The sequence below is a fragment of the Cydia splendana genome, chromosome 7 (genome assembly GCF_910591565.1).
Source record: "Cydia splendana chromosome 7, ilCydSple1.2, whole genome shotgun sequence".
Classification (NCBI taxonomy): Eukaryota; Metazoa; Arthropoda; class Insecta; order Lepidoptera; family Tortricidae; genus Cydia; species Cydia splendana.
The window spans coordinates 18340801-18363245 of NC_085966.1; the positions used below are offsets into that span (position 1 = coordinate 18340801).

The following is a 22445-nucleotide window of genomic DNA, read 5'->3' on the forward strand; positions in this document are numbered from 1 at the left end:
GTTAATTTGTAATTTTCAATGATGTGTTCCCATCTCATTTTGTCGGTAACTTCCGTATTTTCAGTACAAATACAAAAAGTACTGAAGCTGACTGAAGTAGGATTACTAATCAATATCTGCCAAAAAAAATCTTTATTTCAGAACATTTTAAATTTCATAAAACATTGTTAGTGCCCTTAGTTACAGCTACATGATAATACAATAAAATATTTTTTAATAATTTGCATAAGTAATATTTTGACAAAGAAATCAATATATATAAATTAAGATTAATTGAAATAAAATGTGATGGGAACAGATTATTCACTAGGTACATCTGTACTAACTTTGACTAATATTGTTTTATTTGATTTAACTGAGCAATAAATAATTATTGTATTTGTGAATAATTTTACTACATACTTGATACTTGCCAATTATTAAAAGAATTCAAAGTTTAATCTTAGCAGATTAGCAGCATGCAAAGTCCTTTGAGTCCTAACTAAGAACCACAACATTCTGGAACATCCACAAAATCCAAAATAGTTCTCACACTAAATAAAAAGTGACTGAGGTCCAGCTCCAGTGCCCTAGGAGCCAAGTTTTTCAAGATTGCATATACTCAAGAAATTGAACTAGTATGGCATGAACTGTAAATGCAGATGCCATTTTGAATTTAATACAGTTAGAAAAAGATTGATAGTGTACCTCACGCATGAGATACTGTCACAACACTCCTGTGCCCACTGATCACTTGTCTTTTTCTCTAGAAACTTGTGAAATAATTTTTTTTTTACCGTCTTAGAAAGTTTAGAAACTTTTCAACCTACTTTCTTAGCAGTGGTAATGTAATGTAATCTTATAATTATTTTATTGTGTTACATTGCAAATATTCCTCTTTATAACCACAAGGATCTTACCTACTACCTGCTACTACTTAAAAATGGGATGTAAAAAAAACACAAATTACTTAATTTACAAATATATTTCAATGATACCCTAGATCTTGTATAACCAGCAATCCATAGCTTGGAAGCTGCATGGGACTTACAAATTATAATTACATCATTTCCTTAAAGATTGTCAACCCCTACCCTTACTCCTAGTAAAATCTACTAGACATGGGTGAAAAAGAACAAATCAAATCATTTAGTCACAAAATACTTTCAATCATTTCTGGGCTATCAATAAAAATTACAGTTATTTTCTGATGCATCGAAGAAAGCAAGGTGCTCACAAATACTATCATAATGTTTAGATCATTTTGTGCACTCTGTCTAGTACATTTAATTTTATGAAGGTAAAACAAATAAGGGTTAAAACATTGAAACTTTGAATGTTATTCTTAGAGTCAACTTTGTTAAAATGAAACTGTCAGTAAATCCAGGTCAATGTTTCTAATGAGTTATGGTGGTTTAAATTATCGTCTTTCACTCACTTTAAACTTCTGCTATTTGTTCATAGGCGGGCCGTTCATTAACGGTGGTCGCATCTGACCCATGGGACCCATGGGGCCCATAGGGCCCATACCCATCATCATTGGCGGTCGCATTCCCATCATAGGCGGCATTGGGCCGTGCGGTCCCATCATCATGTGAGGCGCCATCGGTCCTCCGGGACCCATAGCGGGCGGCGGCAACATGCCAGGCGGGCCTCCTGGTGTAGGCACGGGCGGTCGCGGTCCTCCCGGGCCCATTACTGAGGGATCCCATGGCGGGGGAATAGCAGCACCTTTACCGCCAAACGGATTCTGTGCAATCTTTCCAGCTTTAAATGCAGCGGTTGTAGCGTCTATGAGATGTTGAGCTTGCTCCTCCATCCATTTTTGGTAGTAAAATTTCACGTTATCCTTATGCTTTCGGCCGGTACAATGTGTTTTCCTCACACTAGGTGAATCGTGAGTTAAATATGTGTCACAATAATCGCAGTAATACTTTGGCATCTTGTATTACACTAGAAGTTTCTATGTATACTGTAATTAACCATCAAAATGCAACCTAAAATCGCACTCGACGAAAGAACGCTTGCATTGCAAACACGAATGTCAGTTGAATTGACAGATCGATTTTAGTGTTGCCATGTTTATTTCACATAATGTAATGTCCAAATTAGACGAAAATAAAACTAGAATTAAAATTATTTTCATTTACTAGTTTTCTCGAAGAATTAATAATGCCATAGGTAGACTGATTTGAATAAATAAAGGAAAAAGTGATCGTTTTTATTATGGTATATTTAGTGTTATATTGTTAAGGTATAAGAAATACTTTGTGATATGAAACTCAACAGTACAATTAGGATCTTGAGCTGTTTAAGTCAAACGGGAAATTGTCTAATCGAAATTGCACGGACTGCTCATTAAGCGCTATAAGTAGTATTTGAAATATGTCATTGCAAATGAAGTTTGTCTGCACGTGTGACTGGTGTGCTCGATTGATTTGATTGGTTTTTTTTTCTAGCATTATTGAAATAATATAACGGGAGCCCGGTTCAGTCGTAAATCTTCTTTCCACGTTATCAAATGATTTAGTGTGAACATCACAATGTCGGATATGAAATACATTTTAGTTACCGGAGGAGTGATAAGTGGTGTAGGGAAAGGTGTCATCGCAAGTTCTTTTGGTACTATTTTAAAAAGCTGCGGCATCGACGTGACTTCTATTAAGATCGATCCGTATATTAACATCGACGCAGGCACTTTCTCTCCATACGAGCATGGTAAGTGGGTCCTTTAACCTATTGAAGCGTCGCAGGAAGCTTCCGAAATAAACTGCGCTGCAGCGGATGCATTCTATTTTTGTTTTGTAGGTGAAGTTTACGTATTGGACGACGGTGGGGAAGTGGACCTTGATCTTGGCAACTACGAGCGCTTCTTGGACATAACCTTGCATCGGGACAATAACATAACAACAGGGAAGATATATCAGCAGGTGATCGAGCGCGAACGCCGCGGTGACTACCTCGGCAAAACAGTTCAGGGTACGCATCGTAAATTCTGAGACTACATATATTCTTAAGTATGCTTATTGGATTAGTGCAGGTTAAAAAGATGAATTTTCATGTCTTATTGAATTATCAATTATCAACACATCTTTAGTGAAAACTACACAGAAAACCGCTTAAAATTACATCATAGGGATCAATGAATTATGGTTGCAACAACCAATAGTTGCAAGATTTGTATACCATTATGGTTATGGGATCCCAAAACTTTGATGTTATATCTACTCAGTTCATTTGACAAATTTAGAGTGTAATTGCCTATACTGCAAAACGTCATTCAAGACCAAAAAAAGTAAGAAAATGTTGCCACTTTTTACTAACGCGTCTTGTATTTATGTAAAAATAAGTAAATAAAAGTACTTTTTTAAATTGTAGGAGTAAAATTACCAATAAATAAATTATCTTAGCGTGATTATTTATCAAAAGGAATTTACTATTTTACAAGCAAATTATTGCAGTGGCAACATTGTCTTACTTTTTTAGGTCTTGAATTACGTTTTGCAGTTTAAGAAGCCTAAAAACGAATCCATTCCATATAAAAACAAAAAACCTAAATATGTTCCAACAAGAACCTTCATTAACAAAACAATATTTAAAAGAAAATTTTCAATCATCTAACAATTTATTATATTGTTACTTTAGTTATTCCGCATATAACTGACGCCATACAAGAATGGGTGCAACGTGTAGCCCACATCCCAGTCACCGCAGAGAACACTCCTCCTCGGGTCTGCATTGTGGAACTCGGCGGCACTATCGGTGACATAGAGGGCATGTCATTTGTGGAGGCTTTTAGGCAGTTTCAATTCCGAGTGAAGAAAGAAAACTTCTGCTGCGCTCATGTATCTCTAATACCAATGGTAAGTTTAAAAAATATTTTTGTTGTTTATTGGAAAAAGAGACGTCAGTGCATCTGCTTCATATCTCTTTTCTCAGACTAAACATTCTTGCATGTAATTTGTGAAGATTGAATTATTTTTTTGCTAAGTACTAGAAACATAATCAACTTCTATGAAATATGTTTACAATAAAATCTGATTAACACTGTTGTAATTGTCATAGAATTCCACTAATCACATTAAATAGGCACTGTAGGGCTATCCATTCTTATCAAGTCATCATTACCTCCTTAGTGGCTTTTAAATGATTTTTTTTGTATTAACACTTGTACTTAGGACACATATAAAACAACAAGGATTATTGTATAAAACCTGGTGCTATGTAAAACAAATTAACATAACTTTTATCACCTTTATCAGTCTGTCAGAACATGTAATCTAACATTTAAACAAACTTTATGTTAAACTAATGATAATGTTGCTTGTCTAATGCCAGAATAGCAAATAATATGCCATATTCCGGAAATATTTGTATAATTCCCAAATAAATTGGACCATAGAGTGATGCTAACACTAGGTGCAAAAAGCTTGAATTAAATTTTGCTGTTTATTTTGAATCTAGTTATACAGAATAAAAGTTTCGTTTCTCATCATGAATATTAATTATTATTTTGAATCTCGGCGGCGCTTAGAGCTTGATGCCAAGTGTGAAAGAATAAAAGCCAGACCACCTGCAGCAATACCCTATAACTATGTTAATGGTGTGCTCACATGCCCGCAATGTTCGCGAACTTTTAAAATCGGCTACATCAGCCACTTGCAAGCACACCAGCGACAGCAATGAAGTTGACAGCAGTCTCCATGGCCGAAGTCAGCCATGAAGTTATTATTATTAATTAAGTACATTGTAATTCATTTCTTAAAACACATTACACAGCTAATAGTCTATGTTTAAATTGTATTTTTCCCAGACACGGCCATTTGCTGCTTTTGGACAACAAGTAAAGTTTAATGTTGGCATTGGCATGCACTTGCACTTATTATGTATTTGGATTTTGTATCTTGCACACATGTTAGATAATTATTTTTGAATTTATTGTTTGGTGCCAAGTAGATGTAGTTTGGTATAAGGAGATTAGTATTATATTATAGGTGTGGTGTTAATATTATTTGGCTTAAATATGAATATTATACATAGTATACATACTTACATTATTTGTTCAATCATTTGATTTATGGTTTCATTAAACACAAGCACATAAATATAAAATTAAATAATTCTATTTTTTATCTATAAATGTTTCTTCATGTTATTTTTTTTATTTAATGTCAGAGCCTAAAAGTAGGCGTAGTAAAAAAAATTGAACAACACCTACATAGATGTCTTTTATACTTCACTAAACAAAACGATTCATCTTATTTAAATATGATATTGTGAGTTTTGTGAGTTGCCTTAAATACATTAACCCTTTGCTTTTCCCCTCATTCACTTACATGGTTACAATATTTACAGTCTCATTTCATGAAGAGAATAGAGAAGAAAAGAGCAGTATATGTTTAGAATTTAAATTCCATTTACCTTGATTACATTAATATTATTTCTACATAAGTCACGGAACATATGCTTATTTTGTACGAAGGATCAAACCAAGAGCTTTTTTTTTAAATTAAAGAGTTTGATGCAGCAAAATGTAAGACCATAACACTATGTAAGCACAAGATACGATTAGGCTGATCCATAAATGCTTGATCTTTATGCCTCTTGAGTCATATCATCATATGTCATAAAGAGTATCTGAGCATAGTAAAGACCTATAAAAGTAATTCTCTATTTTTCTAGCCAAAATCAACAGGAGAGCCGAAGACGAAGCCAACACAGTCTTCAGTGCGAGAACTGCGTGGTCTTGGCCTGTCGCCAGACCTGATACTGTGTCGCTCCGAGAAGCCCATCAACCACACCGTAAAGGAGAAGATATCTAACTTCTGCCACGTTGCTCCGGATCAGGTGAAATAAATACCATCTCTTAGTCTTTTTTTTTCTTTGTTATAAACAATATCTCATCTCAGTACGTTGTAAAATTATACAACTCACGTAAGTAATATTATAGGTAACTTTAAAAAAAAATATGGTGTGCAAGCAAAGGGTCTCCATTTCAGGTTTCTTTCGTACGCTGACTTTTTCCTTTAACAGCTTGCGTTTTTCTTTTCAGCCCATTCTCGTGAAATTTTGTGAACAAGCTTATTATTTTGTTTTTACTCTGTTAATTTTATGATTTATTTAAAATGGCGAAGTCTTTAAACAGATCTCAGAACCACTAGATATATTTATTTTTGTAAATATATTTCTCCTATCTAATTACCCCTGGCATGGGAGGCATTTCTTTAGTATATAAAATCTATTTAAATTGTTTAGGTAATCTGCATCCACGACTTGACTTCAGTATACCACGTGCCTCTCCTGATGGAAGCGCAAGGCGTCGTCACATACCTGAACGAGCGGCTGCAGCTCAACATCTCGATGCCTAGGCCTGGCAGGTTAGCAAACATCCTAATTACCAATAGAGAAAGAAAAAAAAAGAAAAACATAGGGAACAAGTATAGACTTGTTGAATTTTTCGTGATTTTTACCCCTTAAACGCCACGCCTATCGTGCTCGAGGCGTCATCGTGAAACTTGTTAGAATGCACTAAGGTTGACATTGTCGCACGCGTCAGTTGACGTCTTTAGCGGTCAAAGACATAGGCAGGTCTCCACATTTATTGCTTCTTGCATTTATCTCACTTACTTCATTCGCGTGTTAGCATAGTTTTCATTTACGCTTCCTCCACAGGGTGTGGATAAAATTATATATGTCAATCAATCTATTGAAATGTAAATGTACATGCCAAAATACATCAAAATCGGGTTATCGTTAACGACTTAAAAGGAGGCAACTAAACCATGCAAGATCATTAACCCACATTTTAACAATAGCTTAACGGTTCTCACGTTACCTAGTTTCTAAACTACTTTTATTTTCCAGATTCATGCAAAAGTGGCGCAATCTAGCCAAACGCGTAGACAACTTACGTAAAGAAGTCAACATCGCTTTAGTTGGCAAATACACTAAACTAGAAGACAGCTACGCAAGTGTAACTAAAGCCTTACAACATGCCTGTATCGCTGCTAGCAGCAAACTAAATCTGACTTATATAGAAGCTGTGTCTTTGGAGCGGCAGACGAAAATTGACGACCCGGTTAGCTATCACAAGGCATGGCAGGATCTTTGCAAAAGCGAGTAAGTAAAACATGTTACAAGTTTCTTTTATGCAAAGCAGAAATTAGGATGTACCAAAGAAAGCAAGGGCGTTAACAGAGGCTAGTAAATATAAAATACTAACAAAGAACCTACTCGTACATATGTATAGGCCCCGTGCATGAACTATAGGGAGCAGCATATGAGCCGTCAGATTTTTGGCGCGAGGCGTAAATGTGTCGTTTATGCTTCCGATGTAGCCCACAAGGTAGAACCTACTATGCACAAGGAAACGTACCGACCAGAACGGTAGATGGTAGCACTTGCTTTGGCAATGCACATATGTTTCTGATTCAGGCCACAAGATGGCAGACCCTTCAACGCACGCGGTCCCTCATCATTGTTGTAGGTGGCGCTATTTACTATTTACAGTTTTCATTGTTTTCAAACGTGTTGCACTTTCCTAAGAGCAACTCGTTTTATGCAGCAATGAATTATTCCAATTGTATTAGACCGTGATTATATACTTAAGAAAGTACCGAATTTACGTATTAGACACAGAAAACTTCCGAATCCTAATGGCATCGACTTTAACCTTTTGAACGCCAAACGGCGCGTCCATTTGCCGTGCCACTGACGCCACGGAGGTAAAATTTAGTTTTGTGAATGAATAATGCCAACCTAAAAATGGGCTGTTTTTCAGTAGGTTATCATCAAAAAAACGATCGACGTTTAATGCCGTCTTTGGCGTCGTTGTCACGATTTTGCGTTGATGTCAATTGCCGTCTGTGCCGTCTGTGGCAAGCCGTTCAAAAGGTTAACGTTTTTTTTACCTTCTTGTTACTAATTAACATATTTCTTCACAGTGGCGTCATAGTCCCAGGTGGATTCGGCCAAAGAGGCATGGAAGGCAAGATCGAGGCCTGCCAATGGTGCCGCGAAACACAAAAACCCTTCCTAGGCATATGTCTCGGGCTCCAAGCGTCCGTCATCGAGTTTGCCAGAAACGTCCTCGGTCTGAAGGGGGCTAATAGTACAGAAGTGAATCCGCAGTGCGAAGATAAACTGGTTATAGACATGCCGGAACACCATCCAGGGAATATGGGGGGCACTATGAGGTTGGGGAAGAGGAAGACTTATTTGGAGCCTAGTCTAATAAGTAAGTTGGTAAAACTCTTGGTAGCACTGCACTCCCGCAGCTCGGCTTTCTGCCTCGCTTTTAATTACTTGGGGTTGACAGTTTGACACGCTTTGGAGTTGGGGTAGGGGGGGGGGGTATGGGCTTTAAGTAGTTTGTTCTTAAATAGCAGTAAGTAAAGTTGACGATATATAAAGTTAGCCGATCTTGTTCAAACTTGTTCGAGAGATCGGCTCACTTTATATTTCGTCAACCTTAATATGTCTGGACTGTAAGTGTCTATCATCGAATTTGCCAGAAACGTCATCTGGGGGATATGGGAGGCACTATGAGGCTGGAGAAGAGGAAAAATTATATGGAGCTTAGTCTAATAAGTTAGTTATTCTGTGCAATAGTATATTCAAATTGGAATTAATTAATTAAAATTAAAATTAAAATTACTGGCTGTCGGCCTCCGCCTAGGCGCCGAAATAGTTGTCCCCCACAGCTGTCCCTGCGGAACAGATGTTGACAGTCTGGGCTCCCACGGCCTCTCCTGCCGAAGGAGTGCCGGCCGCCTGTCCCGCCACGCCAGCCTCAACGATGTCATCCGTCGGGCCTTTGTCAGCGTGGGCGTGCCGGCCGCGTTGGAACGCGACGATGGCAAGAGGCCCGATGGAATAACCCTCATCCCCTGGCAGATGGGACGGCCGCTCATCTGGGATGCCACATGTGTAGACACCCTAGCGCCGTCCCATCTAGTCGCCACGTCTCAGAGAGCTGGCGACGCGGCGGCAGCGGCTGAAACCCTAAAACGCCGCAAATATGCTGGTCTTACAAACAACCACATATTTGCGGCGTTCGCGGTAGAGACCCTGGGGCCGTGGTGTCGTGACGCTCACAATCTTTTTAAGGGCCTAAAAAAAAGACTATTGGAAACCACGGGTGGCTGGCTCATTCCTAGGCCAAAGAATAGGCATAGCTATTCAGCGTGGGAATGTAGCCAGCCTTATGGGCACCCTTCCGCAGGGGACAGATCTGGGGGACCTAAGGTAGGTGAGTAAGTTTTATTTATTTATTTTATTAGTTCTAGTTTTAATTTATTTAGTTTATACATAATTTTAATAATAGTTTGTATAAGTTTTGTTATTGAATAAATTAGTTCCATTAAAATTAGGGCCACTTCCACCAACCACAATCGACAGACTGTGCAGCAGAGAGCTATATATGAAACTTTCTAGACAATTACATTTCGCGAAAATTTTACTATGACAGGCGGTTATGTGCACCAATTAGAGCCCACGAAATTTTACACATTCAATTCCTTCAATTCACACAACCAATAACCTATTTTAAATTTATTTCTAGCTCAACTATACAAACGCGACGTGATCGAGGAGCGCCACCGGCACCGGTACGAAGTCAACCCCGAGTACATAGAGCGGCTCGAGGCCGGCGGACTCAGATTCGTCGGCAAAGACGAGTCCAAGACCCGTATGGAGGTCGCCATGGTCGAGAATCACCCGTACTACGTGTCGGTGCAGTTTCATCCGGAGTATTTGTCGCGCCCGCTGTCGCCCAGTCCACCCTTCCTTGGGTGAGTATACACACAGTTACACATACATACACACAAGGCAGAAGGTGAACCCTAAGTAAGTACATAGAGCCGCTCGAGGCCGGCGGACTCAGTTTCGTCGGCAAAGACGAGACCAAGATCCGTATGGAGGTCGCCATGGTCGAGAACCACCCGTACTACGTGTCGGTGCAGTTTCGTCCGGAGTATTTGTTGCGCCCGCTATCGCCCAGTCCACCGTTCCTTGGGTGTGTATATACACACAGTTACACATACATACACACAAGGCAGAAGGTGAACCCCAAGTACATAGAGCGGCTCGAGGCCGGCGGACTCAGATTCGTCGGCAAAGACGAGACCAAGACCCGTATGGAGGTCGCCATGGTCGAGAATCACCCGTACTACGTGTCGGTGCAGTTTCATCCGGAGTATTTGTCGCGCCCGCTATCGCCCAGTCCACCGTTCCTTGGGTGAGTACACACACACACACACACACACATACACATAAGGCACCGGTACGAGGTGAGGTACATCGAGTGGCTCGAGGCATAATAATATACAATTTTAGACATACTATTTTGGAAACGGGAATTTTTCAATCTATACTTTAAGCCGGGGTTTTAGACTTCATATATTTTGTATGAAATCACGTGGTTAGGATTTACAGGTAACTCTCCCGACACAATATTACATCGGCGAGACTCGAGGTGTTATAACACAACTTCCGATGTGACCAAATTAAATCTACTATTATTGAAACTATGGTTTGCGTGAAAAATTACTTCATTTTAACTTCAAGAATTTGTATTTTTCCAGGTTAATACTCGCGTCGCTGGGTAAACTCAAGAACTACATGTCTAAAGGGTGCCGCCTGAGTCCCAGAAACCTGTCTGACGTCAGTTCTGGTGAGTGTTGTAAGTTAAGGTTTTAAGTTCATTTCTACTGTTGTACCCTACAGTACAGACAGTAACTATTACTATTAAAGTCTATTTCAATAGAACTTGCTAACTATGTAAACAAACCGCCATATTGAAATTGTCTCTGAATGATGAATTTACTAGTGATGGGCAATGCTCCTACTTACTACTTTACTAATGTCAAACCATATCGAACAATAAAATACCAAAAGTAAAAAACAAGTAGTTACTTATTTTTAATTTGTTTGATCACGATCAGAAGACATATTAGTACTTAAGAATGATGTATTGATGTATTTTATAACCGCGGCGGTACGTACAGAGCGTGGGTTGGGTAGTGTATAGCGGGTTTATATCACAAACTTTAGTCACAACACTACCCATCATATACAATTGTAGAATTTAAAAAAAAGAAACAAAACCGTCATTCCATCAGGTCCTAATAACCTAACTTATGAACCAATTTTAAACTTTTATTTAAATATCCTAGATACAGTTATATATTTATGTATTTTACGGAACGGACCGTTTCAATAGTGTATATGTGTATGGTTTCAATGGTGTTTAGGGCTTGCAATATCCGCCCATTTTTTGTATCTTGATATTTCGAATATTAACTATTTTACTATCCGGATAAAACGGATAATTTGAATACTTGCTTTTTATTTAACAAAACTCACATTAACTTTATAAAATGTGTAATAGAACCAAATTTTACGTATAAAAGGTATAGGAGTTCTACCTTTTCGTCGAAATTTTATTGTCCGAATTTCACTTCGAAATTTTTTTCGTTGAAGCTTTACTGTGACAAACAACCTTCGGCAATTTTTATTTATGAGAACCGTATTATTTGCTTCAATTTTGCAAACGCAAACGGCCGACTTTAACTATATATGTAAAAATTTATAGTTTATGGAGATACTTCAACCCTCCGCTTAATATTGGCAGCCTGCGCTGTGAAATTCATTTCTTAATTGACTTCATATGATCACGCGATATTTGGCGTTATTTCATGTCAATATTACAACCATGAATTATACAAATTACTACTATTACTAGTAGTCAAACTCTTCTTCAGTTAAGAAATCTGTCTTATTGGCATATAGTATAGTACTGGCCGTGGTTTTGATGATATTTAGAGAATCGAATACGTCTTCTAACTGTTGAGACAGTCTCTTTTTGTTGACATATTACATTGCATTTAAGCTCAATCAAGGTTTTCATTACAGATTTATTCAAAATGCAGAATGCTACAACTTTCTTATCATATCTGCTAAACAGCTACTGCATCTCGTTCAATTTAGCAGTTCAATATCATCCGACGTTCTCCTCCATTGGACCCATTTTAATTCTGTTCGCACGTTATTAATAATGTATTCAGACGCTAACAATAATGCAGTGCAGTGCATTTGTCAGGAACACGGTACAAGTACATTCAAAATTTCAAAGTTATTTTGCACATTTTACGGAGCTAGATCGGTCTGCATAAGATTGTTCCCAAATATTTAAGAAAATAAGGGAGTAGTCGGCAATCAAGGAGTAATACTTATATAAACAGTTTTATACCGTAAAAACTTATCCAAATAAAGAAATAAATTTGCAGACGAGACCATATTCTCACCTGACCGCCTACAAATGTTTTCTCTTAACACGTGGGTATCAAATATAGATGTGAACACTCTGGTTACCTCCAATTTAGACTGCATAAGGGACTCTAAAAATACTTATGAATATAACTGTCTTAAATATAATGTGTTGGAGGAGTTACGTCTAAAGTATAAGGATTGGCAATTTTTATACACAGATGGGTCTAAGAGTCCCCTTGGAAAAGGAGCCGCTTTTTTGACCCACGTAATCCTTTATGTGACCGGGATAACATGTTTAAGGTTGTAGGAAATGTTTGTGTGATGACAGTTGAATTGGTTGCAATCTCGCAAGCACTTTCCTATATTTCTAACAGACAAATTAGAAAAGTAGTAATATGTTCAGACAGTAAGAGCGCATTACAACACATTTCGAGATCGATCCGTGGACACAGAGGGGTACCTACTGTTTATGAAATCTTGGAAAAAATCCTTCTATTAAAGCACATTAATAGCACAGTGCGACTGCAGTGATCGGCTGGCTAGACGGGCTGCAGTGGATGGAAAGGAAACGATCATTAGACCGTCTTATTTGGAAGTTTTTGGCCGCTATAGGAGCACAACCCAGTTGCTATGGAAAGAATATTTTAAGGAACGCTCTAAAGTAAAAGGAATTTGGTACAAGGCCATAGCAAGTGAACCTCCGCGGATTCCTTGGTGCCTTAATGCTAACATGGGTCGAAAAACTGTTGTAACGGCGCATAGATTGCGAACTGGTCACGTGCCCCTCAATAAATTTAGGTTTCTAATGAAACAGATCGACTCTCCTAACTGCGATATCTGTGGATCAGTAGAAGATGTCTATCACATACTTGTAGAGTGTAGTAGAAATCGCGCCCTTAGGGAGGCGCTCATAACGTCGGCCAATCTAATGCCATACGACATCGGTGCCTTTATACACATCCTTAGCAACCCAATATCGGACACGGCACAAATGGCATATAGATTAGCCGAAGTTATACTCAACAAATAGATTATAATTATTTTAATTTTAAATGACCACTTATATAGATGTAAATGGCATAATTTCTGGAGATATAAGAAACGGACATGATAGGGCCGATGTATACAAGGGTATAAAGGTCCTGCTAAATAATAAATTAAAAAAAAAAAAAAGAAATAAATCAACCGACATCGTTTACGTTATGACTTTCAACGTTTTTGAAATATTGAAAAAAAAAATGACTGATATTTTTGTCATAAATGCTATTCGAATTATTCGTTTTATCCGGATATCAACCTCATCTAAATCCGGATAGTAAATCGGACGGATATCCGGATAAAACGGTTATCCGGATATCCGGATTGCAAGCCCTAATTTTGTTTCATGAGGTGGTGCGAAAATTCAAAGAGAAACAGTGATAAAACAAAGTTACCTTGTTTGTTTACATAGTTAGCAAGTTCTATTGAAATAGACTTTAGATATATTAGTTTTGATAATATTACTATTAGGTACTGTTGTACCCTACAGCACAGACAGTAACTATTATAACACAAGTATGTGGTGAAATATTTTATATTTGTTTTCTTATAAAGTTGTTTCTCTATGTTTACAGATGAAGAAGACGACATATCCCTCTCATCTCTTAGCCTAACAGAAGAAAAAACAACTATTGAAAATGGAAAACCGAAGCAGGTTAATGGAGTAGCTAAATAAGTTAAGTTACTTATGTTTAAGTAGTTATTTTTGTTTCACAAATAATCAATCACTTTTTTAACCGTTCACGACTCATAAACTTAGTATAAGCTTAACTTTTGAGAAGTTACATTTATGTTCAAGTTTTCTAGTCGATATTATACAGCATAATATGGATTTTTAGTTTGTAACACTACTTAAGCTAAAAGCAGGCACTTAAAATGTATCTTATTACTAATGTTTTATACTGAAGCGAAATATTTTTAGTACTTATGTATTATGTTGTATAGTATTTGACATTCGCCAAAATTAAATAATAAATAATCTTTTCGAATTAATATGTTATGCATATCATAATGATTTCCGTTCATCAAGCATTTATAACATATAGTGTTTAATTTTGGTGACGCCACAGAAATATTTCGATTACTTTATTTTCTATTATGCATGAATACGTGTAGCACGTAAGCCATAATTTAAGCTTAAGGATATTTTTTTAGTAACTAATTTTTATATTGACTAAATCCTTATAATACGCTAGCTGAATTGAGCTGAAGTTTGTTGATAGAAAAGCATGCATATAGCCGGTCAAATAAGTTTGTCAGTAGAAAAGGCGCGACATTCAAATATTCTATGGGATGGGACGATAACCCATTGCGTCTAAATTTTTTTAATGTGCCGCTCTTTTCTACTGACGGAAATTGCTTGACAGAGTATAGTTAAAGTGCATCCAAATGTCGCCAAAGACGCACTTACTATTACGGTCCCGCCATTGGTGGGAACGAAAAGTCGGATAGCTGTTTCTCACTCTTACCTATGGTCAGCGCAAGTCGTGGTCGAGCCGTTGCGAACAGCGAACTAAGGGTGGTATTCCATCCGTCCAATATCTTTGTCCAATGTCATTGCGTCTCACTCTCTCATTAAGCAAAATGTGAGACAAAATACACATTGGACAAAGAAATTGGACAGGTGGAATACCACCCGAAGCGGGATCGTCACAAATATCTGGGCGCACCTTCAAATGTTTTGCTTTAGAAATGATAGAGTCGGACCAAGAAAAGTCTGCAGCGGATTTGATAGTCCACGCAGTGCAAGTGTTATTTATATTTACGCATAATTTTATAGAAGTTTAAAATAACACTTGCACTGCGTGGGCTATCAAATCTGCTACAGACTTTTCTTGGTCTGACTCTAATACCTACTTGATTTGATATATACCAGTCTATCCACATTTAATTAAACACTTTTCTAAACATTGAAAATATTGACATCCAACTGACAGACAGATAGATTAATCGAAACAAATGAATAACAAAATAAATGATTTAAGTATTTATTACAAACAATGTAAACTTGTTGCTCAATTGGCATTTGTGAATCAAAACAATAGATTTTATAACATTTGAATCATTGTTATGTATTTTTAGTACCCAAATACATAAATTAAATATATACCTAATTGATTAAAAAATAACTGCCATTTCGTTTCATCAACCTTGTTAGTGCTTATTAAGTTATTATACTCTATTTTATTAACCATAAATGACTAGAATGAAGATTTATCTTTCAATTTATAACAATGCGTCATCTGCGATCTTATTTTCATGTTCCATTCCTTGAAAGCCGTATTAACAATTTAAATAAATCAGTCATTTAAAGTAAAAACAAGGATGTATGTAAATTGAATGACTATTAGTTTTGTTTAAGTTGTGATTGTTATTTGTGATTATAATGTTAAAAATATAAATGTTTGTGATTACATGGCTGTTGTAATGCGCAATTGAAGATGGATATAAATATATTTCTTGAAATATATAGATTTTAGCACTGTTTGGAATGTTCTAGTGACAGAAAAAACATATTTTGTATATGGTTTTTAATGAAGGTTGCTATATAATATAAGCCTTCAATTAACAAAATGTAAATCATTTATTATTGATTGTGCTTGATGTTAAGCAAAATGTTTAAAATATAAATGTTAGTTATTTAATGTGAAATTGAAACCAGTGCTAATAATTACAATTTAGGTTGACATACTAGATGGGGTTTTGCACAAATCACGCGAGGTGTTTTCGGTTACTTTTTGACCCCCCCTCCCCCCTTGGTGATATTTGGTGAGGTTTTTGGCTACCCCCCTCCCCCCACACAACCTCACGTATATTTTGTTGAAATTGTTTCATTCGACCTAATTTTAAGATAAATAGTATTAAATTGTTTATGCGACAACGGTTACACTCACTTGAATTTTTAGTCGCTATTGGCGACATGTTGTATGCGCGAGCACTCGAGCCTGAGGAAGGACCCCCCGACGGGCCCGAAACATGTCGCCAATAGCAATAGTATAAATAATTTAAAACATGTCTCACGAAAGTTTAATATCGATAAATAGTATTGTGTATAGAAAATCTTATTTATTTTTCTATTTTCGTTAAATAGACTCGCTATTTTGAAGTGCAGAGTGAAGATATATGTTTAACGAAACCGAGAAAAAATATCGACTCGTGTGGTAGGTATTTTTTCTTAGTTTCATTCACTGTAGAATACACGTGAGGTTTCCTTATACCCCCCCCTATATCGTGATTTTTTCGTGACCCCCCTCCCCCTACCTAACCTCGCGTGATTTGTGCACAAGCCCTATTTTGCAGCTTTGAGTATTACTTGGTTGTATTTGCGCAAATAAAGTTCTGCGTCTCTTTTCTTTTTCTTTTTTTTTTTGTAGGAAAGAGACTCGGGCAAATATTTGGGCATACTCGTATATAGCTAAGTGAGTTGGCCTGAAGGTCTCAAAAACAAAAAGTATATAAGATTCAATCAAAATTCTCCCCAATTACTGTACTATGTAAACATATAAAGCCCACATATGATCACAAAACCTTCCGCAAATGGGTATACGAGCATTCCATGAGTGTTTACTATTCGAATACTTGTAATATTAATGATTCATGTGAATAAATAATGTTGCTGTGCAAAGTATGTTGTATTATTTGTAATAATCTTATTTGCCTTACAGGCTTATTGGGTGGTTGGTTACTTGATATTTTTCTAACGGAATTTTTGGCGTCATCAGGGGTGCGAAATTCCTCACTTCGGGCAAGCTCGGCTCCGTTCGGCTCAGCATTGCTCCGAGCGATTATTAGGGTTGAGACAACTTAACGTCCCTTTGCGTGCACGATAACAGATAAGATAATGGCTTGAATTTTAAAAACGCTAAATACCCGAAAGGGTTAGTGCCATATATTAAAAAGGGACAGCACGATTTGACCCTGAACCGCTGTCAAAATTCGGTTTTTTAGGAAGGGTCCTTTTTGTACGGTAGTACTATTTTTTGGTCTGTGACCACGGAATAAAGATAGAGCGCGCCGCGTCCTTTCCTCACGGGGCGAACGATCTTGGCTACGCCTACAGACCCTGATAAGTGATAATGACAAGAGATTAAAAAACCGTGGAATACAGTTATTATTTTCTAAAAATCGGTTTCGTGACTCCTAACAACAAATGTTTGCATCTTTTATATAGTTGGTCAAGCAAATCTTGTCAGTATAAAAAGGTGCGAAATTCAAATTTTCTGTGGGACGATCAGGGACGATAACCCTTCGCGCCTACATTTTTGAAATTTGCCGCCTTTTTCTACTGACAAGATTTTCTTGACCATCTATAGTTTTAGATTTTCCGTTTCTACTCCTGTTTTGATTTCGATTAAACAGCCTTTATAAGAGCCACAATATTTCTGAGGCTGACTCAAAGAGTGTATAGGTTTGGTATAGGTTGACTTCGTTTTACTGGCTGTATTACTTTGCCTTTGCCTTACCGCATGAATTACTTTATGAAGGTTAGATCACAAAATCTACTGTCAGATTTGACACCTGAAAAATGTTGCCAACAAAAAATGATATTCAGACTTTTCCACAAAATGTATGCAGGAAATTAATATACTTTTCTGCTGATATTTTTGTTTTACGTAAAGAATAACTGGTCATAGGTATGGTAAAAGAATATCGAGTATGGCCACGTAAGGAGGAGACCACCAGACTACGTTGGAAATTTCGCACTACGATTTTCCATCCCCGGTAAAAGAGGCAGAGGTAGACCGAAAACAAGATGGAAGGACGTAGTGCTAAAAGAAATGATCGAGTGCAAAGAATCCGAAAACGACGTCAAGGGCGAAGTGGAAACGAAAGCCACAGAATGCTGATCCCATCACCATGTGGGAGAGATATAGTTGGTCAAGCCAATCTGTCAGTCAGTAAGTACAGGAAAACTATACTCATCCTTTTCTTTTGGGTGCTAGTACTGGTGTAAGACAAAGATTGTATGATTCGCTCTGTCTATGATTGAAATACAAACTTGGAAGAGAGAGAGTATCTAATGATCACAGAGAAAAGTTAGTGAAAAGAAGTTATAAAAATTGAGAAAGAAGTAGGAAGAGTGAAATAAAAGATTGCGTCCATTCATCGCTTATCTTAGGGTGGTATTCCATCTGTCCAATTTCTTGGTCCAATGTGTATTTTGTCTCACATTTTGCTTAATGAGAGAGTGAGACGCTATGACATTGGACAAAGGCATTGGACAAATGGTATACCACCCTGAAGCCCCCTCCAGACTATGCGCGTGAATCGCGGGCGAAGCCGCGAATGCGAGTGTGGAGTCGATTTCGCTGTCTGCGAAAATCGACTCCACACTCGCGTTCGCGGCTTCGCGCCGTGATTCGCGCACGAGTGTGGAGGAGGCTTAAGACAAATACAGTATGATTCTCTCTGCCTATGTTTGAAATGAAACGGTCCCTGGCCAAACTATGAATTTTGAGGGAGTTTTATTTTATTGCCGTTGAGCAGTTCTTAACTCATAAAGAAGGAATTCATCTTATTTTTTTTAACGATTGCAGTGCCACTAGCGCCATCTGAGTGTTAAGTAAGCCTCATCGGCAGGGGAGCCACTAATGTACAACCAAATAATGCTCAACCCAAGAATGTACAGCCCAATAATTGGCGTCCATGGTGGACGCGTATTATTGGGCTGTACATTCCTGGGTTGAGCATTCTCGGTCCGCACAAGATTGGTCCGGGGCGATAATACGAAGACACTCTTTTCACAGGGCAATAATGTACGACCCCATAATTCGCGTCCACTAATTTGAGTCCCTTGGCTTTCAATTATTGGGCTGCGCATTATTGGTACAGGTCGAGAAAGCCCGACCCAATAATGTACGACCCAATAATTGGAAGCCAAAAACCAGAGACATTCTTTTTTTTAAGGGAGCTGTCAAAATTAGTAGGGACGTTCTGACATTAGCTCTTGACAATTTAAAAATAATCGGTTTTTTCTAGTGCCATCTTTCAGTGACATTGACAGTATTGACACTTGTTGGTTTACAAATACAATAAATGAATTCTAATAAAAGAAACAGTAGACTCAGTAGAGGTACGAGGTACTGAAAAAATATTAATTAATGGAGAAGCCGAAGTTGGAGGTAAGTGCCGCAATTCAACAACTTAAGCTAAAAAAATCTTCGTGTCCGCATGGTATTCCCTCGTGCGTATGGACTGTACAGCATGGTGCTGGCGGAGCCGCTATGGCACATATTTAACCTCTGTCTCGAGCTAGAAGTATTCCCAGAAATTTGGAAAATTACTTGAGTGATGACCAGTACTGAAAGGTGGATCAGGAGATAAGGCAAGAGGGTTTCGACTTTCGAGCGACACAAAGTTTGTACCCCACACTTAATTTTTTTAGACTGCATGAGAGACAGACAGCAGTAAGTATGTAGATTATGTAGGGCACAGATTGAAACCAGCAGTGATATGGCAGTTTGTTCAAAAGAATATCTTGGTTATATTTGACAACCGGTCTGGCCTAGTGGGTGCCTAGCCTAGTGACCCTGCCTGTGAAGCTGATGGTTCTGGGTTCAAATCCTGGTTAGGGAATTTATTTGTTTGATGAGACAGATATTTGTATATTGAATAATTATATTGTTGTCTGGGTGCCCACAACACAAGCCTTCTTGAGCTTACTGTGGGACTTAGTCAATTTGTGTAAAAATGTCCCAATATATTTATTTATATTGAGATTGACTGAGAAAACAAGGTGTATGCTACAAGGTGCAGGTTTCTGCAAAACATATCAGTGAGTCCATTAAGACAGCTGTTTATCAGAAAAACTGAGACTGGGTCACTGATCAATGGATCAAACACCATCAAAAACTACTACTTAAGAGCAAAAAAATTGTGTTTATAGGTTCAGCAAAACTACAAAAGGATACATACCTATGTTGGTGGATCCCCTTAGTTAGTTAGTTATACTGGGCATTTTACACAAGTCGACAACCATTGGCCTATTTTGCGTGAAAACGAGGTAGCACTACTCTATAGTTCGTTTTATTTAGCATTAGAAAATATAAGGTAAACAATCTTGATGTGTCTTTTAATTGAAAAACACAGTCTAAAAATAAGTTACGGCAAATATGTAACAATTATGAATCTAATATGTTCATTTATATTCTTCTGCTTTCTTACCGTTCGTCAACTGTTTCTGCATAAAATAGTTGTGATCACCCATATATCATCTAAACACTTGACTTGTTACAATTCGCTCCTTAAAAAGCGCATATTTAATCTACCGGTACCTAAAGTATCATCTGCATTTGCTAAACGTTTCGGGGACTACATAAAGGCAGCAACTTACAACGCCATTCTCAAGCACTGTGATTTAAAAGATAGCACTGCAGATGAGGCCAAAAACACTACCTATAAGCTACTTCAATCACTGAGTTACACAGAGACAGAAGCTATTTTGCAAAGTGTCACTTCACTGTAATTTTTACCTTAGACTATGTTAATTGTTAATTTTTAGTTTTAAGTATTAAATGTAAGTTTTAATGTTATTATGTGATATTATATTAATAGTATGACCTGCACACGATAACGAAACTCTGTTATACAAGTGTAATTGGTTCCCCGCGATACAGGTGTAACCTAGTGCGGGGGCCCCTGGTAACTATGTTTGTAACAGTTTTTAGAAATAAATTATTCTTATTCTTATTCTTATAAGTAATAGTTATTGATTTTTAAAAAGCGTTTTTCAACTAAAAGACATGTCAAGATTGCTTACCTTCTTCCAAGCTCTTTCTAATGCAAAAAAAAACGAACTATAGCCACCCCAGCTCCTCCATGACACCTAGCAGTGTCTTCAGGTTGCTAACTGCCTCCTTCAATGTGCACGGAGTCCCTAGGTATTGGTTCCTGTATACTTCTACATACAGTGTAGGAGAATATGCTTTACTGTTTCTTCTTCTTCCATGCACACTCTGCACATGGGGCTGCAGGGGCGTATTTTGAAATTTGGCGCCCCGGGCCAATACATTTCGCCGCCCCAGAAGTAAAGGAAGAAAAACAAAATGCAATCCGCCAGGGGCGGCATATGCCGCCCCTGGGGGTTGGCATATGCCGCCCCAGGAGGTTGGCGCCCCGGGCCATGGCCCGGATGGCCCTAGGGTAAATACGCCCCTGTGGGGCTGTCTGTTTTACCCATATTATGTAGGTGTTTGATTAGTGCAGCGGTCGGCAACAAGCGGCCCGCGAACCTCTCACTTGCGGCCCGCGAGCCTTTCACTAGCGGCCCGCAAACCTCTCACTTGCACCCCGCGAGTCTCCTAGGCTATTTTGTATGTAATATTGACAAACGACAATGTCTGATAAAGTCATAAATATTAACAAAGTGCGGCCCGCATCAACTTCGGTAACTACTATTTGGTCCTTGGCTGCTAAAAGGTTGCCGACCGCTGGATTAGTCTGTTATGTCCTGTGATTAATCCTACTATTTTGCGTAGTTGGTGTCTGGGTGTTTTTAGTAATATTTTGGTGTAAGCTTGTAGTTTTGTTCTTTGGTCTGCCTACAGGTGTTCATTTTAGTCCAGTACTTATTGTGAAGCTGTTTGTGATGTTGGTCTAGCTGGTTTCTGAACCTTTCCTGGCCAGTTCATCCGCTGCATCGTTTCCTCTTGATCCACTATGCCCCTTTATCCATTATACTGTTACTTTGTTGCCTTCTTTGCTCACTTCAGTGAGGCCTCGATGACATTCAAGTATGAGTTCCGATGTAAGTTTGTAGCTACCTAGTGCTTGCAGTACTGATTTACTGTCTGACAGTATTGCTATAAATAAATAAATAAATAAATAAATAAATAAATAAATAAATAAATATTATAGGGACATTCTTACACAAATTGACTAAGCCCCACGGTAAGCTCAAGAAGGCTTGTGTTGTGGGTACTCAGACAACGATATATATAATATATAAATACTTAAATACATAGAAAACAACCATGACTCAGGAACAAATATCTGTATCATCATACAAATAAATGCCCTTACCAGGATTCGAACCCGGGACCATCGGCTTCATAGGCAGGGTCACTACCCACTAGGCCAGACCGGTCGTCAAACTATATTTTCTTGTTTTACTTCTCGTCTTTTTATCGCATTGCAAGCTTCTATTATTCCTACACATT

General features: G+C 37.9%; 2 protein-coding genes across 3 annotated transcripts; one reads left to right on the forward strand and one right to left on the reverse strand.

The window, feature by feature from the left end:
- Positions 1-945: 945 nt before the first annotated feature.
- Positions 946-2040, reverse strand: LOC134792244 (U1 small nuclear ribonucleoprotein C). The gene has a single exon (XM_063763507.1). The coding sequence runs from the start codon at positions 1919-1921 to the stop codon at positions 1430-1432; it is 492 nt and encodes a 163-aa protein (XP_063619577.1). The 5' UTR covers positions 1922-2040; the 3' UTR covers positions 946-1429.
- A 309-nt stretch (positions 2041-2349) lies between these two features.
- On the forward strand, positions 2350-13983 carry LOC134792245 (CTP synthase). Of its 2 annotated transcripts, XM_063763508.1 has the most exons (11): positions 2350-2697; positions 2788-2958; positions 3625-3842; positions 4793-4822; positions 5662-5826; positions 6235-6356; positions 6844-7098; positions 7923-8215; positions 9542-9770; positions 10563-10651; positions 13863-13983. In XM_063763508.1, exons 1-11 carry the CDS (start codon positions 2523-2525, stop codon positions 13961-13963), a joined length of 1848 nt encoding a protein of 615 aa, XP_063619578.1. In that variant the 5' UTR covers positions 2350-2522; the 3' UTR covers positions 13964-13983. The 2 variants fall into 2 exon arrangements, with proteins under 2 accessions (XP_063619578.1, XP_063619579.1); XM_063763509.1 differs by lacking the exon at positions 4793-4822 and having other exon boundaries at positions 2353-2697.
- Positions 13984-22445: the final 8462 nt, after the last annotated feature.

Bases quoted from the DNA above. Each gene is read 5' to 3' on its own strand.
- LOC134792244 (XM_063763507.1), bottom strand. From the start codon at position 1,921: ATGCCAAAGTATTACTGCGATTATTGTGACACATATTTAACTCACGAT.
- LOC134792245 (XM_063763508.1), top strand. From the start codon at position 2,523: ATGTCGGATATGAAATACATTTTAGTTACCGGAGGAGTGATAAGTGGT. The intron at 5,827-6,234 runs GTGAAATAAATA...TAAATTGTTTAG, and splicing joins GCCACGTTGCTCCGGATCAG to GTAATCTGCATCCACGACTT. The intron at 7,099-7,922 runs GTAAGTAAAACA...ATTTCTTCACAG, and splicing joins CAGGATCTTTGCAAAAGCGA to TGGCGTCATAGTCCCAGGTG.